General features: G+C 50.0%; 1 protein-coding gene across 14 annotated transcripts in view; it reads left to right on the top strand.

Annotated features, from left to right (window-relative positions):
* The first annotated feature begins 16,481 nt into the window (after positions 1–16,481).
* Positions 16,482–26,741, top strand: part of VDAC1 (voltage dependent anion channel 1) — a 32,857-nt gene continuing 22,597 nt past the window's right edge. For 2 of the 14 annotated variants that reach the window (XM_063604224.1, XM_055112655.2), the window contains exon 1: positions 16,484–16,646. Coding sequence is in view for 1 of the 14 variants with exons in the window: in XM_057302343.2 (XP_057158326.1) it covers positions 17,624–17,701 (78 nt within the window). In the remaining 13 variants the exon portion in view is untranslated. Of the gene's footprint in view, positions 16,647–16,741; positions 16,895–16,985; positions 17,055–17,202; positions 17,702–19,393; positions 19,599–26,741 lie in introns of those variants that run through there. The other 12 variants (XM_055112653.1, XM_034960504.1, XM_055112654.2 and 9 more) reach the window with 9 other exon arrangements.

Raw genomic sequence — 26,741 nt, 5'->3', positions numbered from 1 at the left:
ACAAGGTCTCAATACTATGCAGCCACAAAAAAGAATGAGTTCATGTCCTTTGCAAGGACATGGATGAAGCTGGAAACCATCATTCTCAGCAAACTATCACGAGGACAGAAAACCAAACACCACATGTTCTCACTCAGAGGTGGAAACGGAGCAATGAGAACACTTGGACACAGGGCGGGGAACATCACACACCAGGGCCTTTCGGAGGGTGGGGGGCTGGGGGAGGAATAGCATTAGGAGAAATACCTAATGTAAATGATGAGTTGATGGGTGCAGCAAACCAACATGGTGCATGTATACCTATGTAACAAACCTGCACATTGTGCACATGTACTGTAAAACTTAAAGTATAATAATAATAAAAAAAAAGACAAGGTCTCATTCTGTCACGCAGGCTGGAGTGCAGTGGTGCAATCACAGCTCACTGTAGCCTTGACCTCCCGGGGTTCAGGTGATCCTCCCAGGGCTCAGGTGATCCTCCCACTTCAGCTTCCCGAGTAGCTGGGACTACAGTTGCACACCACTGTGCCTGGCTATTTTTTTTTTGTATTTTTTGTAGAGACAAGGTCTCCTTATGTTGCCCAGGCTGGTCTCAAACTCCTGGGCTCAAGCAATCCTCCCACCTCGGCCTCCCAAAGTTCTGGGATTACAAGAGTGAGCCCCCGTGACTGGCCTCCCCAGAAGGCTTTGTAAAGAAGCCTGTTCCGTAGCCGGGCATGGTGGTGGGCGCCTGTAATCCCAGCTACTTGGGAGGCTGAGGCAGGAGAATGGCGTGAACCCGGGAGGCGGAGCTTGCAGTGAGCCGAGATCGCGCCACTGCACTCCAGCCTGGGTGACTGAGCGAGACTCCATCTCAAAAACAAACAAACAAACAAACAAACAAACAAACAAAAAAGGAGCCTGTTCCATAATCCCTGAAAAATGCAGCATGTTTATATACCTTTTGAGGCTTGTGGAGAGGTTATATGGCCCAGGGCCTTATGACTGGGCAGGATGACACTGAAGCCACACCAAGTAGGGAGGAAGCAAAGCTGGATTCTCTCCCTCTTCAGATTTACTGTGTGCGGAATTGGGAAGTTTATGTTTGGGGTTTAGGGATACAAGGGGTGGGGTCCTTGGCTGTGGTGATGGGGAGGAGCCTTTAGCACAGTTAAGGGGAAGCAAATATTTCCTCAGGGGTAAACAGGAGCTGGGGAGGGGTGAGTGGGGGAGTCGTGGAAGAACCTGTTTTGTAACAGGTTGGGTGGCAGGCTGCTAGGTTTAGATTTGAACCTGAAACTTTTGGACTTTGAGAGGCATCTGAGGCTGTTGCTGCCTCTGACTATGCTGGCTCTGGCAGGAAAGGCTTTATCTGTGGCTTGGCGAAACAGTGGCATTAGAAAAAGGTGGGACTGAATGAGTTTTAGGAAAGCCATGATATTCCCAGAGAAAATCCTGATGGTCAGCATACCCCTCCCCACACAGTCTCTCTTCAAGCAGGAAAGGCTAGAGAGTAGGTCATGGGGGGCGGGTATGAAAGGATGGGGTGAGGACAAAGGCAGGGACGCTTGCGAGCTCATTAGCCAAACTGGCTATTAATTTATTGTGTATCTACCTGTCATTGCCCATGTCAGAGAGAAAGTCCTTCCTGGCAACCAGGACAGAGGAGGAGGTGTTGGTGTGGGGCCAATGAGGAAGCAAGTCCTCTCCAGATTCAGGAGGAGGCTAGAGAAATAAGAGCCCATAGGCAGTGTGGTCTCAGACAGGCCAGGTGCTTGGTCTGATACCAGGCCTCAGTCAGCCAGGAGAAGTCAGTCCTCATTCAGGTGCATGTGCGTATGTGATGGGGGTTGGGGCAGCTGTGGGATAGTGCAACCTTAGAGTTGTTGTAGCCTTAGGTAGAGAAATGTGGCTTCTGTTATGTTGCTGCCTGGAAGGATAGGAGGTGGGGAAATAAATACTCCATTTTTTGTTTGCTTGTTTGTTTGTTTGAGCCAGAGTCTTGCTCTGTCACCCAGGCTGGATCACAGTGGTACGATCATGGCTCACCGCAGCCTTAATCTCCTGGGCTTAAGTAATCCACCTACTTCAGCCTCCTCAGTAGCTGGGACTACAGGTGTTCACCACCATATCTGGCTAATATTTTTTTAATTTTTCATAGAGACAGAGTCTCACTATGTTTCACAGGCTGGTCCTGAACTCCTGGGCTCAAGCAATCCGCCTCCCTTAGACTCCCAAAGTGCTGGGTTTATAGGTGGGAGCTACTGTGGCTGGCCAAAGTTGTGGTTTTTGCAGTCTTTTGTGTTCATTCTTGTAATTAGGTGTACATGCAGGAGAACCTTCCCTTCATGGCCTTCCCTGTGTCTACTTGTAGGGTTTTTTTTTGTTTGCTTGTTTTTTGTTAACACGAATGACTCCATTTTCATTCCAACACCTTCACACATTTTATAAGTAACTGGAGGGACTCAGTGCGATCTTATCCTAACAGTCACATTTTATTACAGGGGAAGGATGCAGATTAAAATCAGCCAAGCGGGGAGATGCGAGATGCATGGGGCAGAGTCAAGGAGGGTTCCAAACACAGAGCTTCCATTGTCCTTTCCTGATGGAGGCATATGGAGGGTGTGCAGTCCTCCCGGTGATGATGTGTAGGGGTACACATGGAGTCTTGCCAACCAGGAAAATTCACCCGAGCCTTGGGACCTAGAGTTTTTACTGGGGCTCCCTGGTCAAATGCCCACAGGGCTGACATCGTCTCCATTCTCCAGAGATCCAGCTGAGCATGCTTGACTCAAAGTCCTCACCCTGAATCACATATTAGTTTATCCAGTGTGGCCAACCCCACCCTAAATCACATTGTTCGTTTATCTGGTGTGGCCAGCCTCTGCCCTAAATATCCTCCTATCTGGCATGACATTGCAAGGGCTTACAGATTACCTTCTGGAAGCTGAGGGCAAAGTCCAGGCCTCTCCTTGGGCAAGGTTAAATTATTTACTCCACAGGCAGACTAAACAGTCCCCAGCCCACGCCAAGGCTGTGAGTCCATTGTTTCTGGCAGATTGACAACCCAAGAGGCACGATTCCTATAGCTGTCCCCCAGGTGTGTGATATGGTTTGGATATGTGTCTCCTCCAAATCTCATGTTGGAATGTGAGCCCCAGTGTTGGAGGTGGGGCCTGGTGGGAGGTGTTTTAGTCATGGGGGCAGATCCCTCGTGAATGGCTTGGTGCCCTCCGCAAGGTAATGAGTGAGTTCATGCTCTGTTAGTTCATGCTAGAGCTGGTTGTTTGAAGGAATCTGGGTCCTCCTCCTTCTCTCCCTTGCTCCTGCTCTTGCCACATGATGTACCTGCTCCTTGTTGGCCTTCTGCCATGATTGGAAGCTTCCTCGTTAGGAGACACTCACAGGCCTCACCAGAAGCCGAGCAGATGCCTGCACCATGCTTTTTTGTGCAGCCTGCAGAAGAACTATGAGCCAGTTAAACCTCTTTTCTTTATAAATTACCCAGCCTCAGGTATTTCTTCATGGCAACACAAACACGGACTAACACAGTGTGCAACCTGCATAGAGGGGTGATAAGCCCATCTATGTCAGTCACCTGCCTTTATGCCACACGTCGTTCATCATCTATTCAGTTACTTGTTTTTATTTATTTTTTTGAGATGGAGTCTCGCTCTGTTGCCCAGGCTGGAGTGCAGTGGCACAATCTCGGCTCACTGCAAGCTCCGCCTCCTGGGTTCACACCATTCTCCTGCCTCAGCCTCCCGAGTAGCTGGGACTACAGGCGCCTGCCACTAAGCCTGGCTAATTTTTTGTATTTTTAGTAGAGACGGGGTTTCACCGTGTTAGCCAGGATGGTCTTGATCTCCTGACCTCGTGATCTGCCCGCCTCGGCCTCCCAAAGTGCTGGGATTACAAGCGTGAGCCACCACGCCCAGCCTATTCAGTTATTTGTTTACTCACCATTTATTATTTATTAGGTATTAGTAATACCTAAGATATGGCAGGCACTATGGAAAGGACACAAGCATGGACAAAGCAGAGCTGGTCCCTGCCCTCACGTCCTCACTCTAGCAAGGAAGCCAGAGCAAACCAATGATGAAATACTTTTTTTTTTTTTTTTTTGAGATGGAGTTTCGCTCTTGTTGCCCAGGCTGGAGTGCAATGGCGTGATCTCAGCTCACCGCAACCTCCACCTCCCAGGTTCAAGTGATTCTCCTGCCTCAGCCTCCCGAGTAGCTGGGATTACAGGCATGTGCCACTACGCCCGGCTAATTTTGTATTTTTAGTAGAGATGGGGTTTCTCCATGTTGGTCAGGCTGGTCTCGAACTCCTGACCTCAGGTGATCCACCCGCCTCAGCCTCCCAAAGTGGTGGGATTACAGGCATGAGCCACCGCGCCCAGCTTGAAATACTTATAAATTGCTACAAGCTGTGAAGGAAACAGAGGGCTGAGCTCAGAATAAGGAAAGAGAGGAGAAAAGAATCTGTGTTAGATTTTGTGGCAGGGAAGGTAGATTGAAGAAGGTCCCGTTTAAGCAGAGGCCAGAGAATGAGAAGGCACCAGCCATCTGGGAAGAACATGCCCAGGAGAGGGGCACATGGGCCTTGCTGCCATGCCCCCTATAGACTGTGAAAGTAGAAACACAGCCCTTTCCTTGTGGCTGACATAGTCTGGTCAGGATCCAAGCTTTGCAAGTCGTGCATGGCCAGGGTCTCAGCCGTACACATCCCCTGTGCTGATGCAGTGTGTAAGCCACACAACCCTACACAGCAGGTTTGGACAGACAGTGCCTGAAAGCCAGCACCCTGTGCAGCTCTACCAGGCTGGCACCAAGATGCCAGGCCATTTTAATTGCATCTGGCCTCGTCCACATTTTATTTTTATTTTTCTATTTTTCATGCTCCCTGTCCTTGCATTTGTCCACATTTTAAATAATAAAAAACAAAGTGGTGCCCGTTAGCAGAGGCCATGGTGACAGAAACTGGGACATTCTTCAAGTCCCAGCCACTTAGGCATAAATGCAAGTCAAGTGGAAGAGACAGCTCCATTTTCGGCTCGAGGAAAAACTGCTTGGGTCCACTCACTGGTGGGGTCTGGAGAAGGGGTTCCATGTCCCTTGCAATACAAAGGGATCTCAGCCTAATTTTTTCCTGCTTTTCTTTAACCTTTATCAGGGACCAGAGTGTGCTGAGCAAAGGGGGAAGCCCTTGCCTTCTCAACTCAGAATTTTCTGGTAGGATTCCAGCCCCAGGCCAGTTCTTCTTACAACACCCACTCCCCATCACAGCCATGTGCACAGGCACACACAGTCCCTCTCAGAGAACGTCACAGGTACCAGCACTGGGCCCGAGTTTGCTGTACAATAATAATGAGATCTGCACTTACCCCAAATTGCAATCTGTCTTATGCAGCAAGAATCCCTGCCTCTTTCCTGATCATTTGATTTTAATACCACACCCGGCCTCCTTTAAAAGTTGGAGGCCTCCTTTAAAAGTTGGAGGCCAGGTGTGGGGGCTCATGCCTGTAATCTTAGCACTTTGGAAAGCCGAGATGGGCAGATTGCTTGAGCTTACAAGTTTGAGACCAGCCTGGGCAACATGGCAAACCCCCATCTCTACAAAAAATACAAAAATTGCCTGGGTGTAGACGGGGCACCGTGGCTCATGCCTGTAATCCCAGCACTTTGGGAGGCCGAGGCAGGCAGATCACAAGGTCAGGAGTTCAAGACCAGCCTGGCCAATATGGTGAAACCCCGTCTCTACTAAAAATACAAAAATTAGCTAGGTGTGGTGGCGTGTGCCTGTAGTCCCAGCTACTCGGGAGGCTGAGGCAGGAGAATCGCTTGAACCCGGGAGGCGGAGGTTGCAGTGAGCTGAGATGGTGCCATTGCACTCCAGCCTGGGTGACAGAGCAAGACTCCGTCTCAAAAAATAAAAAAGTGATTCAAAAAAGAAAAAAAAATCGTTCAAGCGATTCTCCTGCCTCAGCCTCCCGAATAGCTGGGATTACAGGTGCTCCTTACAACCTTGCCATTTGCCTTAGTTCATCCAGACTGCTATGACAAAATGCCATAGACTGGGTGGCTTATAAATAACAAAGTTATTTCTCACAGTTCTGGAGGCTGGAAGTTTAAGATCAATGTCCCAGAAGATTCAATGTGTGTTGTGGGCTTGCTCTCTGGTTCATAGATGGCACTTTATTTTTCTTTTTTCAATTTTTCTTTTAGATTCAGGGGTTACGTGTGCAGATTTGTTACAAGGGTATATTGCATGGTGCTGAGGTTTGGGGTATGATTGAACCTGTCATCCAGGTATTGAGCATAGTACCCAACAGGTAGTTTTCCAACCCTTGCCCCCCTCTCTCCCTCCCTCCCCTCTCTTGTAGTCCACAGTGTCTATTGTTCCCATATTTATGTCCATGTGTATCCAATGTTTAGCTCCCACTTATAAGTGAGAACATGCAGTATTTGGTTTTCTATTCCTGCATTCATTCACTTAGAATAATGGCCTCCAGCTGCATCCATGTTGCTGCAAAGGACATGATTTCATTATTTTTTATGACTGTGTAGTATTCCGCCATATATATGTACCATATTTTCTTTATTCCATCCACCACTGATGGGCACCTAGGTTGACTCCATGTCTCTGCTATTGTGAATCACGCTGTGACAAACCTACATGTGCATGTGTCTTTTTGGTAGAATGATTTATTTTCTTTTTTTGAGATGAAGTCTCACTCTGTTGCCCAAGCTGGAGTGCAGTGGCACGATCTTGGCTCGCTGAAACCTCCACCTCCCAGGTTCAAGCGATTCTCCTGCCTCAGCCTCCTGAGCAGCTGAGACTGCAGGCGTGCACCACCATGCCCGGCTAATTTTTGTATTTTTAGTAGAGACGGGGTTTCACTATGTTGGCTAGGCTGGTCTTGAACTCCTGACCTTGTGATCCGCCTGCCTCAGCCTCCCAAAGTGTTGGGATTACAGGTGTGAGCCACCGCACTCAGCCATGACTTATTTTCCTTTGGGTGGAATGGTAGTTCTATTTTTAGTTCTTTGAGAAATATCCAAACTGCTCTCTACACTGGCTGAACTAATTTACATTCCCACCAGCAGTGTATAAGCATCCTCTTTTCTCTGCAGCCTTTCCAACAACTATTTTTTAACTTTTTAATAATACCCATTCTGACTGGCGTGAGGTGGCACTCATTGTGGTTTTGATTTGCATTTATCTGATGATTAGTGATGATGAGCATTTTTTCATGTTTGTTGACCACTTGTATGTCTTTTTATTTTTATATTTTTTAAGACAGAGTCTCACTCTGTCATCCAGGCTGGAGTGTGGTGGCACGATCTCGACTCACTGCAACCTCCACCGCCCCGGATTCAAGTGATTCTCCTGCCTCAGCTTCCTGAGTAGCTGGGATTACAAGCGCGTGCCACCACACCTGGCTAATTTTTGTATTTTTAGTAGACTCGGGGTTTCACCATGTTGGCCAGGTTGTCTCAAACTCCTGACCTCAGGTGATCCGCCCACCTTGGCCCCCCAAAGTGCTGGGATTACAGGCGTGAGCCACCATGCCTGACTGTATGTCTTCTTTTGAGAAGTGCCTGTTCATGTCCTCTGCCCACTTTTTTTCGGGGGGTGGGATGGGAGACGGAGTCTCACTCTGTCACCCAGGCTGGAGTGCAGTGGCACGATCTCAGCTCACTGCAACCTCCGCCTCCCGGATTCAAGTGATTCTCCTGCCTCAGCCTCCCGAGTAGCTGGGATTACAGGTGCCCGCAACCATGCCTGGCTAATTTTTGTATTTTAGTAGAGATGGGGTTTCACCATGTTGGCCAGGATGGTCTTGAACTCCTGACCTCAGGTGATCTGCCTGCCTCGGCCTCCTAAAGTGCTGGGATTACAGGTGTGAGCCACCGTGCCCAGCCCTCTGCCCACTTTTTAATGGGGGTCTTTGTTTTTTGCTTGTTGAATTGTTTACATTCCTTATAGATTCTGGATATTAGAGCTTTGTTAGATGCGTAGTTTGTAAATATTTTCTCCCATTCTGCAGGCTGTCTGTTTACTCTGTTGATAGTTTCTTTTGCTGTGCAGAAGCTCTTAAGTTTAATTAGGTCCCACTTGTCAATTTTGTTTGTTTGTTTGTTTGTTTTTGAGACACAGTCTTACTCTGTCACCAAGGCTGGAGTGCAGTGGTGCGATCATAGCTCACTGCAGCCTCGACCTCCTGGACTCAAGTGATCCTCCCACCTCAGTTTCCTGAGTAGCTGAGACTACAGGTGTGCACCACCATGCCAGGCTAATTTTTGTATTCTTTGTACACACGGGTTTTTGCCATGTTGTCCAGGCTGATTTTTGTTTTGCTGTAACTGCTTTGGAGGACTTAGTTATTTATAAATTCTTTGCCGCGGTTGATGCCCAGGAAGGTATTTCCTAGGTTTTCTTCTAGGATTTTGATTGTTTGAAGTCTTACATTTAAGTCTTTAATCCGTCTTGAGTTAATTTTTGTATATGGTGATAGGCAGGGGTCCAGTTTCATTCTTCTGCATATGGATAGCCAGTTATTCCAGCACCATTTATTAAATAGGGAGTCCTTTCCCCATTGCTTATTTTTGTCCAACTTGTTGAAGATTAGTTGGTTGTAGGAGGGTGGCCTTATTTCTGTGTTCTCTATTCTGTTCCATTGGTCTATGTGTCTGTTTTTGTACCAGTACTATGCTGTTTGGGTTATTGTAGCCTTTTAGTATAGTTGGAAGTCAGGTAATGTGATGCCTCCAATTCTGTTATTTTTGCTTAGGATCCTTTGGTTATTCTGGCTCTTTTTTTTTTGTTTAATATAAATTTTATAATAGTTTTTTTTCTAATTCCGTGAAAAATGATGTTGTTAGTTTGACAGGAACAGGATTAAATCTGTAGATTGCTTTTGGCAGTATGGACATTTTAATGATATTGATTCTTCCAATCCATGAGCATGGAGTGTTTTTCCATTTGCTTGTGTCACATAGATGATGCTTTCTAACTGTGTCTTTACATGGTGGAAAGGGTGAACAAGCTCTCAGGCCTCTGCCCTAATGATAATTACATTTCAAAAGCTCTGCCTTCTAATACCGTCATCTTGGGACTTAGGATTTCAATATATCAATTTTGGGAGTAAACATTCATACTATAGCCCCATTCTAATAAATCATTTCTAGAATTGTCTTTTAGAGGTTGTATATTAGTTTCCTATTGCTGTTGTAACACCTCCTATTGTGCTGTAACTGTGAACCACAGACTCAGTGGTTTAAACAACTCAGATTTATCACTTTACAGTTCTAGAGGTCAGGAGTCTGAAATCAGTCTCTCTGGGCTAAAATTAAGTGGGCATCAGGGCTCCCTCCTTCTGGAGGCCTTGGGAGGAGAATCTGTTTCCTTGTCTTTTTCAGCTTCTATATGTTGCCTGCATTCCTTGGCTCATGGCTCCTTCTTACATCTTCAGAGCTAGCGGTGTAGCATCTCCAATCTCTCTCTTTCTTTCTTCTTTTTTTCTTTCTTCCTCTTTTTCTTTCTTTCTCTCTCTATCTCTCTCCCCACCCCTGCCCTGCTCTGCTTCTGTCATTAAATCACCTTCTCTCACTCTGACCCTCTTGTCTTCCTCTTATAAGAACTGTAGGCCGGGCATGGTGGCTCATGCCTGTAATCCCAGCACTTGGGAGGCTGAATGGGTGGATCATCTGAGGTCAGGAGTTTGAGACCAGCCTGGCCAACATGGTGAAACCTTGTCTCTACTAAAAATACAGAAATTAGCCGGGCCTGGTGGTGGGCACCTGTAATCCCAGCTACTTGGGAAGCTGATGCATAAGAATTGCTGGAACCCAGGAGGCGGAGGTTGCAGTGAGCTGAGATCACGCCACTGCACTCCAGCCAGGGTGACAGAGTAAAACTCTGTCTGAAAAAAAAAAAAAAAAGAACTTGTGATGACATTCTTGTGATTACATTGGGCACACTTGGATGATCTAGGACAATCCCCCCATGTCAAGATCCATAACATCTGTATGATCTCACTTAAATGTACAATCTAAAATAATCACACTCATAGAAGCAGACAGTACAATGGTAATCTTCAGGGCTGGAGGGAAGGGAAAATGGAGAGGTGATGATCAAAGGGTATAAGGTTTAGTTACGCCAGATAAATAAATTCCAGAGATCTATGCATCTGACAAAAGGTATAATATCTAGAATCTATAAGGAACTTAAACAGTTCAACAAGCAAAAAAAAACCCCATTAAAAGGAGGGCAGAGGGGGCTGGGCGCAGTGGCTCACACCTGTAATCCTAGCACTTTGGGAGGCTGAGGCAGGCAGATTGCCTGAGCTCAGAAGTTTGAGACCAGCCTGGGCAACATGGCAAAATCCCATCTTTACTAAAAACAAAGAAAAAAATGTGGGCAGAGGACATGAACAGGTGCTTCTCAAAAGAAGACATACAAGTGGCCAAGAAACATATTAAAAAATGTTCATCATCACTAATCATTATCTACTATACATCACAGTGCCTACAGCTAACAATACTGCACTGTATACTTAGATTTGCCAAGAGGATAGATCTTAGGTGCCCCTACAAAAAAAAAAAAGGGAATGGGGGTAGGGGAGGAAACTTTGGGAGGTGTTGGGTATGTTTATATGCTTTACGGCGGTGATGGTTTCATGGAAATATACTTATCTCCAAACTCATCGACATATATGTATTAAATATGTACAGCTTTTTGTATGCAATCCTATCTCAGTGAAGTAGTTTTTGTTTTGTTTTGTTTGTTTTTTACATTCACAGGTTCCAGTGAGTAGGATGTGGATATCCTTGGGGGGCCATTGTTGTACTTACCATAGTTTGCCTCCACAGTTTTTAATGTTGGGGTTGCAGTAATACTGAACATAGATTGCCTTCCATTAACATTGTAACAGAAATATTTCCCCACAGGAAATTTGTTGTTGTTGTTGTTGTTTTGAGACAAAGTCTCGCTCTTGTCCCCCAGGCTGGAGTGCAATGGTGTGATCTCGGCTCACTGCAACCTCTTCATCTCGGGTTCAAGCCATTCTCCTGCTTCAGCCTCCCAAGTAGCTGGGATTACAGGCGCCTACCACTATGCCTGGCTAATTTTTGTATTTTTAGTAGAGGCAGGGTTTCATCATGTTGACCAGGCTGGTCTCAAACTCCTGATCTCAGGTGATCTGCCCGCCTCAGCCTCCCAAAGTGCTGGGATTACAGGTGTGAGCCACCGCGCCCGGACCCCCACAGGAAGTTTTTGTAACCATATTTCCTCAAGGTTGTGAGTGATTCAATATGCCCAAGCTGGAAACCAGGTTGTGTTCCGTCCTGGGCTGCTGTCCATTTTCCTGCAGCAGGCATTCCCCATACTTACAATGATGGTCTTAGCGTGGGTTCCCAGCATCAGATCAAGGGGGGTGGAATAGGATTATGATTCTGATCGCATATAGCCTAATTGCTTTTCAGAAGGATTGTATCACTTTACACATCTCCTGATGAACCTCATATGACTTTCTTAAAGCTGAAAGAAGTTCGCTCTTTTTATAATCAAGGTATTATGTCCTCATTAAAGCATATTTGGAGGCTGGGCCTGGTGGCTCATGCCTGTAATCCCAGCACTTTGGGAGGCCAAGACAGGTTGATTACTTCAGGTTAGGAGTTTGAGACCAGCCTGGCCAACGTGGCAAAACCACGTCTCTACTAAAAATACAAAAATTAGCCAGACGTGGTGGCACGCACCTGTAGTCACAGCTACTTGGGAGGCTGAGGCATGAGAATAGCTTAACTTGGGAGGTGGAGGTTGCAGTGACCCGAGATGGTGCCACTGAACTCCAGCCTGGGTGACAGAGGGAGACTCTGCCTCAAAAAACAAAACAAAACAAAACAAACAAACAAAAGAATATTTGGGAAATGTAAAAAGAGCCAAAGGAAAAAATCACTCATAGTCTCATAAATAGAAACACAACTTAATAATTATGTTTCAATTTACAAGAATTGATCAATTCTGGCTGGGTGCAGTGGCTCACACCTGTAATCCCAGCACTTTGGGAGGCTGAGGCCGGCAGATCACAAGGTCAGGAGTTTGAGACCAGCCTGGCCGACATGGTGAAACCCCATCTCTACTAAAAATACAAAAATTAGCTGGGCATGGTGTCGTGTACCTGTAATCCCAGCTACTTGGGAGGCTGAGGCAGGAGAATTGCTTGAACCAGGACCTGGGAGGCGGAGGTTGCAGTGAGCCAAGATCATGCCACCGCACTCCAGCCTGGGCTACAGAGAGAGACTCCATCTCAAAAAAAAAAAAACAAAAAAGAATTGATAAATTCCCATAAATACTTCATTAATACTTAATACATTTCTTTCCAATATTTGTCTCTCTGTGTATATACATACAAAATTCTTAAAAATCATAGCTATGATGTTGGAACTTCTTGGAATTGTTTTAGATTAGATCTAGGACACCTCATATTTTGGGATATGCAGGAGAATATTATCAATTGTGTTTACCTTGGGATGCTTTCTGTCCTGTTTCCCCAAGAGATTACTGCTGTCACTCAGAACCTGGAGGCCTGGCTGGGTCCTTCCCTGGATGCTGAGTGTCAGGGCACAGTGTGGGGAGTGTGGCCTGAGATCCTTGACCACAAACACGCCATCTTGATTCTTCCTACCCAGACTCTAGTCTGAGGAGTTCACTGGAAAATGATTGGAAAGTTAGGTTTTATGACAATGCAACTTTATAATCCAATTAATTGATGCTGGTTACAAGCAGAATATCTTTCTCTTTAAAAATTAATTTACATAAATGACTACCATTTCTGCCTTCATGAACTTCATCTTCAAGCTCTGGTACTTAGCACAGACAATGCTAAGAAACCACATAGAAATCCAGGGACATCTGGCTCTGAAAAGAGAAGAGTTGGGAGTGTTTCATCCTATGTTCTTGAAAGGGGGGTGGAATAGGTTTATGATTCTGATCATAAATTGGCTGCTTTCCACTTTGATAAATATCTACAGTAGAAGCCCTAAGGCTGTAAGTTAGAGATAAGACAAAAACCAAAAACTCCCTAAAATGAAATAGTCTTACATTGGTAACCCATTCCAATATTAACAATGAAAGAAAAATCTCATTTTCCCTGGATGTTTTACATTGTTCTGCTTGAATGGAGGAGAGGAACTGAGTTAGCATCTGGAAGAAAACAATCCAAACTGGACTAGGCAAAACAGGAGGCCGTTGGCTCAGGCAGCTGGTAAGTACAGGGTGTAGTCTCCGGCATGGCTAGATTCAGGACCTCATCTCTGCCTTTCTCTTATGGGCTTACTTCATTTTCAGGGAGTCTTTATTCCTGTAGCCCCAGGAATTCTCATCTGGTCTCATTGGTCCATCCCTGCGGGGCGGGGATCGGGGGCGGTGGGAGGCCAGGATGTGGGGGCGGAGAGGCATACAGGGCTCTAATTGGTCAGACTGGGCCATGTGGCCACTCCCAGGAAGGCTTTGGAGTCAGGGATGGAGTCAGCTCCATGAAAGCTTGCTGACCAATAGGAGAGGGAAACAGGGTCATTCCCCCAGGGAAAAAGTGAGGTTAGGATTGTCCTGTCCCCACAAACCTCCTTCTCCACCCACCAAGATTTGACTGTCTTCGCCAGGGACTTGCTCTAGCTGGGTCAAGCTCAAGTGGGGTTATTGAAGTGGCACAGGGAAACCCACGCATGGCAAGAACAGGGGGGCACTCAAGGAACAGGGGCCCAGAGCCACCCTCTGCAGCGGCTGCTCCATTCTCTGTTCTGTGAAACGCCCTCGTTAGCTTCCCAACGCCGACAGGGATGCCAGACCCAGGTCTACCCAAGGGCCTTGAAAGCTCCCGCATTTTCCCTCTGCCATACTCATCTCTGGGTTTCTCAGTTCAGATTTGCAAGAGAGGATCTGATTGACCTGGCTTGGGTCAGGGGCCCAACCCTGACCCAATCAGCTGTGGCAGATGGAATGGAGGTGGGGCTCAGGGGGTTTCCCTCTCCCTCAGGGTTGTGGTGGGTCAATGGATTCTAGTGATTATGGCACCTGCAGATCTCAGCTGATTTTCCTTTTAAAAAAATTACTAATACTATTTCTTGAGACGGGAACTTGCTCTGTGGTCCAGGCTGGAGTGCAGTAGTGGGATGCTAGCTCACTGCACCCTCGAACTCCTGGCCTCAAGCCATCCTACCTCCTTGGCCTCCCAAACAGTTGGGATTACCCACATGTGCCTCTGAGCCTGGCCCAGTTACTGAGTGCCTACTCTTTTTTCTTTTTTTTTTTTTTGGCAGAGTTTCGCTCTTGTTGCCCAGACTGGAGTGTGATGGTGAGATCTTAGCTCACCGCAACCTCCGCCTCCTGGGTTCAAGCAATTCTCCTGCCTTAGCTTCACAAGTAGCTGGGATTATAGGCATGTGCCACCATGCCCGGCTAATTTTTGTATTTTTAGTAGAGACGGGGTTTCTCCGTGTTGGTAAGGCTGGTCTCGAACTCCCGACCTCAGGGGATCCACCCGCCTCAGCCTCCCAAAGTGCTGGGATTACAGGAGTGAGCCACTGCACGGGGCCGAGTGCCTACTCTTTATGTGTCCCATTTTAAACTTACACCAACACTCTGAAGCTGAGGCTCTTAGAGGCCAGCCTTCTTGCCTGGGTCACGCAGCCACTAAGTGAGTGGTTAATCTGAAACTAGCACCTAGGGGAGCTGGCGAAGGGGCCCAGGGTAGCAGAGGCCATGAAGAACTCTTTCCAAGTTGTTGTTGTTTTTTTGTTTTTTTTTGGGGGGGGGGGGACAATGTCACTCTGTCAGTCAGGCTGGAGTACAGTGGCTCAATCTCAGCTGACTCCAGGCTCCTCCTTCCAAGTTCAAGCGATTCTCGTGCCTCAGCCTCCTGAGTAGCTGGGACTACAGGCACGCGCCACCACGCCCGGCTAGTTTTTGTATCTTTAGTAGAGACAGGGTTTTGCCATGTTGCCCAGGCTGGTCTCGAAGTCCTGGCCTCAAGTGATCTGCCTGTCTCGGCCTCCCAAAGTACTAGGATTACAGGCTTGAGCCACTGCGCCCGGCCCAGATTGGTTCTTTAAAGCGGAGTTGAGAGGTGGCGCTGGAGGGGAAGAAGCCCTTCGACATTTGCTCCCAGCCTCAAAACTGGGTTGCACTGGCATCTGTTCCTAGCCCTGTGAGGTTCCTGGAGCCCCGCCTTGTCGCGCCCGGCCTCCCTGAGTTCTTGTCCTCCCCCTGCCCACCAGTCTCAGTGTGCGGGGTGGGGACCACCAGGCTGGGAAGCCCAGAGTCCCCAGGCAACTCGTGGGCCTGGGAGGGTCATAGAATCCGTCCTACACTCCTCAGGATCTTGAAGGGGCTCTTCCTTACATTCCCAGTCACCCCTCCCCCAGCCCCTACACAGGGCCTAGGTAACCTGTCTGCACCCCACTCCCACTCTGTATCAGCTACCCTCTTCCTCAGCACCCTATCCCACTGGAGCACCTTTTCTAACTCCAGTCCCACTTTTAATCTGCCGCCTTTTCCCAGCAGCCAGTCCTGATTGCCTCCTCCGTGGCCCCAGTTGCCCACTGCTTTAGCTAGTGTCGCAGCTGGCTGTGAGGAGTGTCCTGATTCTGTAACCCGGCACCTCCTCCACAGGGCCCTAGACGCCCCAAGCCTTCCAGGACGTTTGTTGATCAAAGGCGAAGGATGTGCAGAATCTTCGTCCATCTACGAATTAATTCTTGAAACCTGCTTCGAGTGGGCCTCGCGCGTAACACAGGGGACACTCAGTGGTGAACGAGACCACTCGCTTAGGCCTAGCAGCGAGGTGACCGTTCACTCAACACACACTAACTGGGTCCTGCAGGACACGCCCCGGCTGGTCGCGGGGGTTCCCCGGGGTGCCCTCAGTCGGCCGGCCGGCCATAACCGGCGTGATCTCCTCGCGCCGAGAGACCCAGCAGGGACCTCGCAAAACCCAATTCACGTTTTGTTTTATTTTGTCTTTTTGCCTCTCAAATGCATGGAAATTGGCTGCTAGTAGCTTTGCTACAGGAGAAAATCGCTTATCTGTAGCGCAAAATCGGCGCACAGGGGTTTTCTCTGAGATTGTCTAGACGCCGCGCGGGCGGGTCGGAGGCGCCAGACACATTGTATCCGGAGCGCGGAGCTCGGGAGCAACAGTCGCCGCTTCTACTCTGTATCTGCGCCGCCCCAGGCGCCCAGTGTCCGCGCTGGGCCTGGGACTGCCCTCGGGGGATGGGGCCCACGCGGGCTTTGATGGGGGGCCGGGGGCCACTTTGTCCACCCAGGCGAGGCTCGGGTCCAGCGCCGGCCACATCAACTCCCGGGGGATCTAGCAGCGCAGAGGCCGAGCAGGAGGCCCGGGAGCCCCGCGCGTCTTCCATTAGCGCAGGGACCTCCGGGCCACAGCTCAGAGAATCGGAAGGCCTCCTCCCCCTTCCCGAGCGCTGCCACTGGGGCCGAGGTTTCCAGCAAGAACCCGCGTGTCCCTGCGCACGCACACACGGTGCACACATCAGTCCGGCGCCTCCCCGTGCCCCGACTCACGCAGGTCCTCCCGCGCGCCCGCAACACGCCCGCAGGCTCCTGTGTCTGCTGCCGGGGCAGCGGGGCCCGTAAGGGTAAGAACGCGGCTCGCTAGCGGGATGGGGACCCTGGCCCGGCCTGGACGCTGTCCCGGGCGGGGCCTGGGGGCGGAGCGCGCCGGGCCGGGCGCGCAGGAGGGGAGGCGGGTCCGCGCCGCCGCGGTCCGCGCCGCCCCGCCCTTGGCCCAGCCGCTCGCTCGGCTCCGCTCCCTGGCTCCGCTCCCTGCCTCCGCGTCGCAGCCCCCGCCGTAGCCGCCTCCGAGCCCGCCGCCACATCCTCTGAGGTAGGCGCAGCGGAAAAGGACCCCGGCTTCCTTGCGCCCTGGACGGCGGGGGCCGGGCCCCTGGGGAGCTGAGAGGGAGGCGCTGAAGGAGGAGCGGGCGAGGGGCCCCGGCAGCCCGGCCGCGGGCAGGGATCGCGAGCGGCCGGCGCGGGCCTGGCTGGTCAGCGGGCGGGCAGAGAAGGCCGCACAGGCGGGCGCCGAACAGATCTGGGCTGGGGAGGGCGAGGCCGAGGGTCCAGAGACGCCTGCGGCTGGCGGCGAGAGGCGGCCCGGGCTTGCGGGCGGAAGTGCAAGGGCGGCCGCGTGGAGGCCCGGCGGGCCGCGCGTCTAGGTGACCTTCCCCGGCGGCGCCCTCTGGCCCTGGATCCCACCAGCGTGCATCCGGCGGGGACCCGTTCGCCGCCCACGCTCGCCGGACCAGGCCAGCGGGCGGGTGCCGGCCACGCTGCCGCCTCGGGGATGAGCTCACGTGACGACCGTGGTCCCGAGTCCCCAGGCCCACGCGCCCTGGCCGGCCCACGCCCGCAGAAGCTGGCGCCCGGCACCGCCCGCCTGTGCCAGAGCCTTCTAGAGCGGAACGCGCCGGCCGAGAGTCGACTTAGGCGGTAGAGGCCGGAGCTCGGGCCTGGGCTGAAGGTTTGGCCTCGGAAAAGGAGGCCCCACGGGGAAGGATGTGGCCTTCTTGGTCTTAGGAGTGATTACTGGTTCGGTCGTTCATTCATTCGCCAAATGCGGCGGTGCATTCTGGAAACTGTTTCGGAGCCTGACTTTGGATTAGAGGCCCGCAGTCTTAGTGGTTTGTACAAGGTCACACAGCTGGGAAGTCCCCATACCTTCGTTTTCTCATCTATAGGATGGGAGCAATTGTACCTCTCCGTCGTTGAGTTTTGGGGAATAATAAAATGAATTAATTAGCATGAAACCTTTAGAACAGTGCCGGTATGGAGAAGGGCTAAGTAGAAACCCTGACACCCTTGGGGCTTTTTGGGTGAATCCAGCCCATCCCCCGCAGACCATTTTGCTACACGTGGCGTTGTGGAAGGGGTTCAATAAATGTAGCTCCTGTTTTTAAACATTCTTTCACTATTATTGACAAGCATTTGTATACCAGGTATTGAGTAACTTTCAGCTTAATTTATGAAAAATCTTGTAAGTTTACAAATGGACATTGTCAAGCTGGAGCAGTAAGTTTGCATGTGGAGATCTTGAATGCAGGAGCAGACCCTGGTTTAGAGCCCGTTCCACCCGGGGTCCCTGTCCCCTTGACTAGCCTCCCCTCTCCTGCGGAGATAGGGGAAAGGGCTCCTCTGTTGCCTAAACTTCTCCACTGAGGCAGGAGCAGGCCAGAGCAGACTACCGAGGGCCAGCCTTCATTCTGCCCACCCCAGCTCTGGACCAACTCAGCTCCTAAGGGTCAGACTGAGGCACTGAGGCCCTGTGCTACTTTGTCTTCAGTGCCTGGGGTGGTGCTGCCTGGCACACAGTAGGTGCTTGAGAAGGGTCTGTGGGGGTAAATGCACTCTTGTGTCAGAATCCACCCACCTTTACTGACAGAGTTTTACTATTCCAGTACATGGCACATAGTAGCTGCTTATTGAGTATTTGTGGAATTATTGAATGGGCATATGAAGGGCTGCAGGCCCAGACCATAGTCCTTTGATCCTGGACTTTTTTTTTTTTTTTTTTTTTTGAGACAGGGTCTTGCTCTGTTGCCAGGTCTGGAGTGCGGTGGCACCATAACGGCTCATGGCAGCTTCTGTCTCCTGGGTTCAGGCAATCCTCCCACCTCAGCCTCACAGAGTATCTGGGATCCCAGGCACACACCACCACGCCTGGCTAATTTTTGTATTTTTGGTAGAGTCGGGGTTTCACCATGTTTGCCAGGCTGATCTCAAACTCCTGGCCTCAAGCAATCCACCCGCCTCCGCCTCCCAAAGTGCTGGGATTACAGGCGTGAGCCACCATGCCCAGTCCTGGACATCCTTTTGAGGGACACAGACATCTCACTTGTGGAAAACAGCCTCACCTAGCAGAGAGTCACAAATATTTAAAGAACTGTAACAGTATGTATAGTCTCTTGAAATAAGTGCTTTAAACACATCGTCTTCATTCTCTGGTTTTCCAAGTCCCGAGGGAAACTTGTTGAACTGGTGTTTCTGGGCTTGCAGGAAGGGTGACATGGGTGATTGGGATTCTACAGAAGGTGTTGGGCCTGTTACCCCTTCCCTCATGGTGGGTGGATGGACAGCTTGTGCTGGGGTTGTCCTGAGTAGGGTGCCTGCCTGTGGGTAGTGGGGACTACTCCTTGTTGATTATTTAGTTTTATTTTTGCTATTCTAGAGTGGGGCTGTAGGCAGGGGTTATTCGTAGCTCAGAAAGTGGGGGACCATACAGGGATGAGGTGCCTGTGGGCCCCTGGCCTTGCTGAACACTAGGCAGGTGTGGACAGTGAACTCCATGCTGGGGTGGTGAAGGGCATCCAACCTCTACCCTTACCAGGAAGATGCTCCTGAAGCACTGAAGTCCACTTCGCCCTTGATGGAATTTCCCGTGGTGCAGTGTCTTCGGTGGTAGTGACTGGAAGAGGCGCATGTGTGGTTGAGGACCAGCCGAAGCTTGGAGGCAGCCCCTCCTGGTGCTCAGAGATTCTGTAGTCTGCGGCTTTGGGTTTTCCATGGAGTCCTGTGGTAGCCACTGAGAAAAGGTGACCAGTGGGCTCCTCAGCTGGGTCTGGGTGCATTTCTCCATTTTACCACGTACTCAGGGGGTTTGGGATGAGTGGGACTTTAAGTTCTTTACTCAGAACTGTGCTGGAAAGAGCACTGGAGAGTAGCTTAGGCCCACAACACAGGTCTGGTGAGCCATAGGGTCGGTCTCATACAGGTCAAGTCACTGTCTTGTGCCTCAGTTTCTCTCTCTCTCTCTCTTTTTTTTTTTTTAGATGGAGTCTTGCTCTGTTGCCCAGGCTGGAGTGCAGTGGTGCAATCTCGGCTCCCTGCAATCTCTACCTCTCGGGTTCAAGCAAGTCTCTGCCTCACCCTCTTGAGTAGCCGGGATTACAGGCGCCTGCCACCATGCCTGGCTAATTTTTTTGTATTTTTTAGTAGAGATGGGGTTTCACCATTCTTGGCCAGGTTGGTCTTGAACTCCTGACCTCCTGATCCACCCGCCTCGGCCTCCTAAAGTGCGGGGATTACAGGTGTGAGCCACTGAGCCCGGCCGAGTTTCTCTGCTATAAAAGTATGATTGTCGTCATTCCAGTGATTGCTGATTGAGGGCTTGCTCAGCACCTTTCTGGGGGCTCAACGAATGTTCTGTGATGTTGAGTTCACCACCCTATACCCTGGGAGAGAGGTAGTGTGTTTCCATTTCACAGGTCAGCAGACTCGAGCACAGAGAGGTGAGGTAACACAGCCTGGCAGGAGTGGAGTTGGGATTCAAGGCCTGGTCTGAATGGTGGTGCTCTCACATTGCAGTTGCACTCCAAGGGACCCTTGCAAGGTGCTAACAGATGTGAATGCCTTTTGGAAAGTCAAAATTGGTGTTCAGATGGGAGACATTATTTTTCCACACCAGTCAGAGTGAACTTGTGCATGGCTGTGTGCGGGCCAACTGGCAGTGGACAATGGAGTCACCTCTATTTCTTGCAAGGACAGTGGTGCTGAGTGTCTATTATAAGGGTCCGTTTTCCCTGGGATCTGGTGGGAGGCATTCTTTCAGGACCTGTTCAGCTAAACAATGCCTCATTGTGGACATGAAGGACTCTGGACCCTGTGGTTCAGGGTGACCTTTTGAACATGCTTAGCAGCCATTATTATAATAAATATACAAAATGAAAACTTGTGATAAAATACTGTGTGTATTCCCTGCTTACCAAGCACCAGCCACTGTACCAAGTGTTGTATATTAACGAGCTAATTCAGTCCTCACAGTGACGCCAATCCAGGCTCTCTTTCTCCATATTAGAGCTGAAGAAAAAGGAGTAGAGAGGTTGCGACTTGCCCAAAGTCACATACCTAGAAAGTGGTGGGGTGGGTTAGAACTCAGGTCTATTTGATTCCCGAGGCTTCCTGCCCAAGCACTGTCTGTCTCAACCCCACCTGGTCAAGCCAAGCAGTGAGGCTCCAGGGAACTTGAGGTGCCTTAGGTCAGGTAGGAGCCCCAGGTATGCCTGGGATCCAGACCATAGTGTACTGGCTGCCAGCGCAGGCCATCTCCCCTTGATAGGTGGGTGGGCAGGCTGCCCTGAGTCAGCAACCTTCTCCTGAGCCCAGGAGCTCAGCATGGAACTCAGCTGTGCTGGTGGTGGCCCAGCTGCCAGGGTGTTTCAAAATAGAAGCTACCCCTGGAAAGCTCTACTGCCCACTGCGAGACTGTTGTGGAAGAATGGAGGGAGAGAACAGCTGCATTGGGTACGCAGACCTGCTACCAGAGCACAGGGCCATCAGCCTTTGCCAGCATCCTGGAGCTTGAACCAGGAACTGTTCCCCTGGGTTGTTTCTTCCTGGCAAGAAAGAGAAAGTGCTGGAGTGTGTGTGTGTGCATGCGTGCATGTGTGTGAGCGAGCTGCTGATTGTGTTTGCCCCCATGTTGGCTTTTAGAGCTAGGGTTGCCTTCTGCTGGGGAAGTTGCTTTTCCTGGTCCTCAGGGCTAGGAAGAGGTGCTGTTTCTGTGATCACTGGCTGGTCTGATACCCCTCCTATAGGCTGGCCTAGTTCTGCCCTGACAAACCACCTAGAATGGTGTTGGTGAAACAGCGGGGCCAGAGACTTTTCCATAGTACTCTCTTCCTTGGCAGAATCATAAGATGATGGCAATGATGATGATGATGGTTGTGATTGCTCTGTTGGTTAGCGTCTTTGCAGGGATCTGGTGCACACTTACACTTGGTAATCCAGGAGAGTTTAATGAAGACATCATTTGCAAAGCTGTGGACGGGGTGTCAGATCTGGTCTGTTAACACCCTGAGGCCTACAAGAGAGGGAGCTTCTTGGCAGGAGCTGTGGCCTTGGGTAGAGGAAGGTAGTCATTGCCCATCTGAAGCCTAGCAGGGAGGGAGACTCGGGGTGAGTACCCCGACTTCATTCTTCCCTAAACTCCCGTCTTCTGCAAGTACCTCACGTTGAAAGGCTAAGCCCAATCATAAGCCCATGGACAGCAGTCCATAATGATCAGTTCTGGGGGCACAGAGCAGGGTGGAAGGGAGGAGAATGGATCTGGAGGGGCAGACAGAGTATCCAGTGTAGTGGATTATGGTTATTACTGCCATTTGTTGAACACTTACTCCATGCCAGATACTTCTGCTGTTCTGCCTGTTTCACTTATTCCTTGTAACAACTTCCTTAGGCCTAAGGCCTTTCCTCCCAGCTGTTTTTAGCTGAGTCTTGGAGACCCATGGCCACCCTGCTCCCTGTATCAACCATTGCAGTAGTTGTTGGCTCTCTAGGGGTGCAAAGCTCATCTGCCTGAATCCTTCTATTATTACTATTTATTTCTTTTTATTTTTTATTTAAAAGAGTCAGGGTCTCACTGTATTGCCCAGGCTGGTCTCGAACTCCTGCATTCAGGTGATCCTCCTGCCTCAGCCTCCCAAAGTGCTGGGATTAGAGGCGTGAGCCCCCATGCCTGGCACATGCCTGAATCCTTTTGAGGGAGTCTCTGCAGAGAAAAGAGCATATTTCTACCAGCTGGGGGCCTGGTAGGTGCTTAGTGCAGGGACAGCCTTGAGCTGCTGCTTCTCAGTGGCACCTGGGGGCAGCCCTGCCTGTTAGGCACAGGCTGAGAGGTAGGGCAGGAGGAGTTCCATCTCTTCTGGCAGGCTCTTCTTGAACAAGCGCCTCTGGTGATTCTTGTGCACCCTGAAGTTAGGGAGCTCTGCCCTGCTCATGATTTCTGGCAGGGTGGCCAAGCCACTAGTGGTCACCTGGGAGTGAAATGTGCCCCGACGGACCTTGCCTGATAACTCTTCCATCTCAGTGTAGTTTAAATCTGTTCTTGCAATCTGTATGGACACTCTAGGTAGCCTTCTGCCATTGCTACTGCAGCAGCCTTGGAACGTGATTTGGGACACAACACAGCTCAATTTCAGGCACAGTGGTTGGCTTTTAAAGTGCTTTTTTTTTGGAGAGGGAGTCTCTCGCTCTGCCACCCAGGCTGGAGTGCAGTGGCACGATCTTGGCTCACTGCAGCCTTTGCCTTTGGGTTCAAGTGATTCTCATGCCTCAGCCTCCCAAGTAGCTGGGATTACAGGCACTTACCACCACACCCGGCTAATTTTTGTATTGAAATTCTTTATCCTTAAACAAATTATTAGTATACACAAACAGCTTAAATAATGAAGCAGAACAAAAAATGAAAATTCGATTTGAAGTGCATTCCTTCCCTAAACCTCCTTCTCCAGAAGCGTATCTAAGCCAGCCCCAATTTGCAGATTGGCTTGTATCCTTCCACATGCTTTCCCATCCATTCATGAACATAGAAAGATGTGTAAAAAGGTTTTCCTCCAATTACATGGAATTACAAATTTTCTGACTTTTTTCATTTAACTGTATCATAGCTAGCTAGCTTTCTTTCTTTCTTTCTTTTTTTTTTTTTTTTTTGTTTCAAGACGGAGTTTTACTCTTGTTGCCCAGGCTGGATTGCAATGGCGCGATCTCAGCTCACCACAACCTCCACCTCCCAGGTTGAGGCAATTCTTCTGCCCCAGCCTCCCGAGTAGCTGGGATTACAGGCATGCGCCACCACGCCTGGCTAATTTATTTTGTATTTTTAGTAGAGACAGGGTTTCTCCATGTTGGTCAGGGTGGTCTCGAACTCCTGACTTCAGGTGACCCGCCCACCTCGGCCTCCCAAAGTGCTGGGATTACAGGCATGAGCCACTGCGCACGGCTATCATAGCTTCATAGCTAGCTTTCTATGCCACCACATACATCCACCTTATTCTTTTTTTTTTTTTTTTTTGTGAGACAGTCTCGCTCTGTCATCCAGGGTGGAGTGCAGTGGCATGATCTTGGCTCACTGCAACCTCTGCCTCCTGGTTTAAGCTTGTGCCTCAGCCTCTCAAGTAGCTGGCATTACAGGCATGCACCATCACACCTGGCTGATTTTTTGTTTGTTTGTATTTTTAGTAGAGACCGGGTTTTGCCATGTTGGCCAGGTTGATCTGGAAGTCCTGGCCTGAAGTGATCCGCCCACCTCAGCCTCCCAAAGTGCTGGGATTACAGGCATGAGCCACCCACCTTATTCTTTTTGATTACCATATGGTACTCCTTAGTTTGCAAGTATAGTACCTTAATTTTTATTCATTCATTTTCCTTTTGATGGACTTTTAGGTTGCTTCTGGGTTTTGTGTTACAAATACTGCTGCAGTGAGCATCCTCATATACACATCTTTGAGTAGTGCCTTGGTTGCTACAGTGGGGCAGGTTCCTAGAAGTGGAATTGCCACTAGGGTTAATGCTGGGTTAATTGCTCTCCAAAAAGAGTGTACCTGTAGTACTCCCCCTTGGCGTGAACGAGAGTGACTGTTTTCCACACCCTCACTGACACTGGATATTATTTACGTTTTTGCTAGACTGCTGGTTAAGTGAGCTTCTGAAACACAGATGTGGTAGTCACTCAACAGTGGCTCTTGGTGGCCCTTAGAATAAAATCCATGCATGTTATTGAGGTCAGAAGCAACCAGTGCTTCTGATGGCACTTGGTCTCCTCAGCCTGAGTTCAGCTCTCCTTAGGCCGAGGTGGGAGCAGGCAGGGAGTGGAGGTCATTGCTAGTTGAGGGTCTCCCCAACTCCCCCACTCCTGGTGATGCTGCAACAGTGAGCCTGCAGAGGGAGCTCTTACTTCCTGGTTGCATTGTAATGAGTTCCTATTGTCAGATTCCAAGTTTCTACTTTTTTCCCCACTGCTAAATAATACTTTGATGCTCATTGCTCATTCACTCATCAAACACATTTATATTGAATGCCTATTATGTGCCAGGGCTTAGCATCTTTATATACATAACTTTTTCCATATTTTGGATAAATTTATGCATGACAGGCTCTGGGGTGCTTTGAATTCAAAGAGGTGATTTTGGGGGTAGGTGTATGGGGTAGGGTGGGTTGGGGGCACGGTGAGCACAGCAGCTGTCATTGCCATTCAGCTGATGAGCCAAGAAGGATGTGTACCCCCAAGACAGAGGTTACGTAAGTATTATGCAGACTGTGCTGGGTGATAGATACACTATCCTTCCCCTCTGTGCTTCCAGTATGGGCCGGATTTTCATTCCTCAGCTGGAATGGGGCTTGCATAATTTGTTCAAGGTCAGCCAAGGAAAGGTTGGGTAGGTAGACTGGCAGGCTGTGGAGGGGAACCAGGGACTCCTGTATCCTGGTGTGACTTGCTGGTCCTTCTCAAAGTCTTCAGTGACTGCAGGCAGGTCTGCTCAGCCTGGCCCTGCCCATCCCTCTGTTTCCTACCAACCAGTGGGAACGAAGCCCCCAGGCTCTGCCCTGAAGCCATCACTCAGGCAGAGAGGCCTGTGGTTCTGACTCCCCCAGGATGCCCTCTGACTTCTGTCTGTCCAGGGCTAGCTGCTTTGCCGATGCCAGACTGCCCTGCTTCATGCACAGCCTCTAGAGGCTCAGCTTGTGAAGGCCCCTGGGGGGTGGATGCTGCAGAGACAGCTGTGTGTCAGTAGCTAACTGTACAGACTCCGATTTGGAGCAGATCTGGGTGGAAGGAGTGACTGGGAGGGGTGGGGGCCAGGGTTCAGCCTTCAAGTCAGCACCCTGGCAGGGTGTTAAGTGAAAGCAGGTTGCCGACTTTTCTTTCCTCCAGTCCTCGCCTTAGAAAACTAATGCAGATTATTATTTCTATCATAAAATTGTCTCTGAAATGGGTTCGAGAGCTGTGTAAAAATGGGCATTTTGGGGGTGCTGCCTGTAGCTGTAAGAAAGCTGAACTTCTCGGAGCGGCAGAGCTGTCTCGGGCCTTCCTTAGTTCCGTCAGATCAGTGCAGCAGGGGATGGGCCGAAGTGCACAAAAAGCAGGAGGGGAAGCTACCACTACCTGGCAGTTGGGGGCCTTTAGTGAAAGGGCAAGTCATCCTTTTGCTGTCCTCGGTGGTGTCACTTCAGGCCCAGGAGTGGACTTGACTCCATTCAGCCAGTGGTTTCTGTGAGTCTTCCTTGCCAGGTGCTATGCTGGGGAGAATGCTTACCTGGGGGCCCAGAACGGGGGAGATTATGCTTCATTGTCGGTGTTCAAGGAGATGGGGAAGAGAGCAAGACACAGATGAGAAAGCCAGCATCCAGTATGTTTCAAGTGAGGTGTTGTATAGGGATATGTTTTAGTGAACCAGCAAGTTCACTTGCGTGCTGCTGGTACCAACTACATGCTTGTGTTGTGGAACCCCACAGCCCCAAAAGAGCTTGGCCGTGTCGGAGCTCCTAGAGGCCCCAGGAGGGGTCCGGTCTGCTCTTCTGAGCTTTGCTCTCTGAGTGCCTTGTCCTTGGGTGGTAATCTCCTTAGTGGCCTTGTACTTCAGGCTGATGTTTGCTGTGGGTGGGGTGTTTTTTGACAGGTGGCTGTGCTTGTTGGGTTTTGGGGATTAGCGATGAGAGAGGGCATTTGGGGAACATTTAATGGATGAGTGCTCTGCCTTTATCCTGAGCGGGGACCAGTCCAGATGTGAAGGCTGCTGTGTCTGGGAGGCATCTCTTCTGTGGGGTCAGGGGAGAGTCGTGGGGAAGGCTCTGGCTCCTAAGGTCCAGGGAGGTCTTAGGTGACCCACAGATATTACCACTGGACTGTTTCTCCTTCTGCCTCCCCAGCCCCCACCCCGGCTGAGTTTGTGGCCCCCCTG

Source organism: Pan paniscus, chromosome 4 (genome assembly GCF_029289425.2).
Source record: "Pan paniscus chromosome 4, NHGRI_mPanPan1-v2.0_pri, whole genome shotgun sequence".
In the NCBI taxonomy this organism is placed as follows: Eukaryota; Metazoa; Chordata; class Mammalia; order Primates; family Hominidae; genus Pan; species Pan paniscus.
The sequence above is the reverse complement of the archived record's forward strand: the minus strand, read 5'-3'. Positions and strand labels throughout refer to the sequence as shown.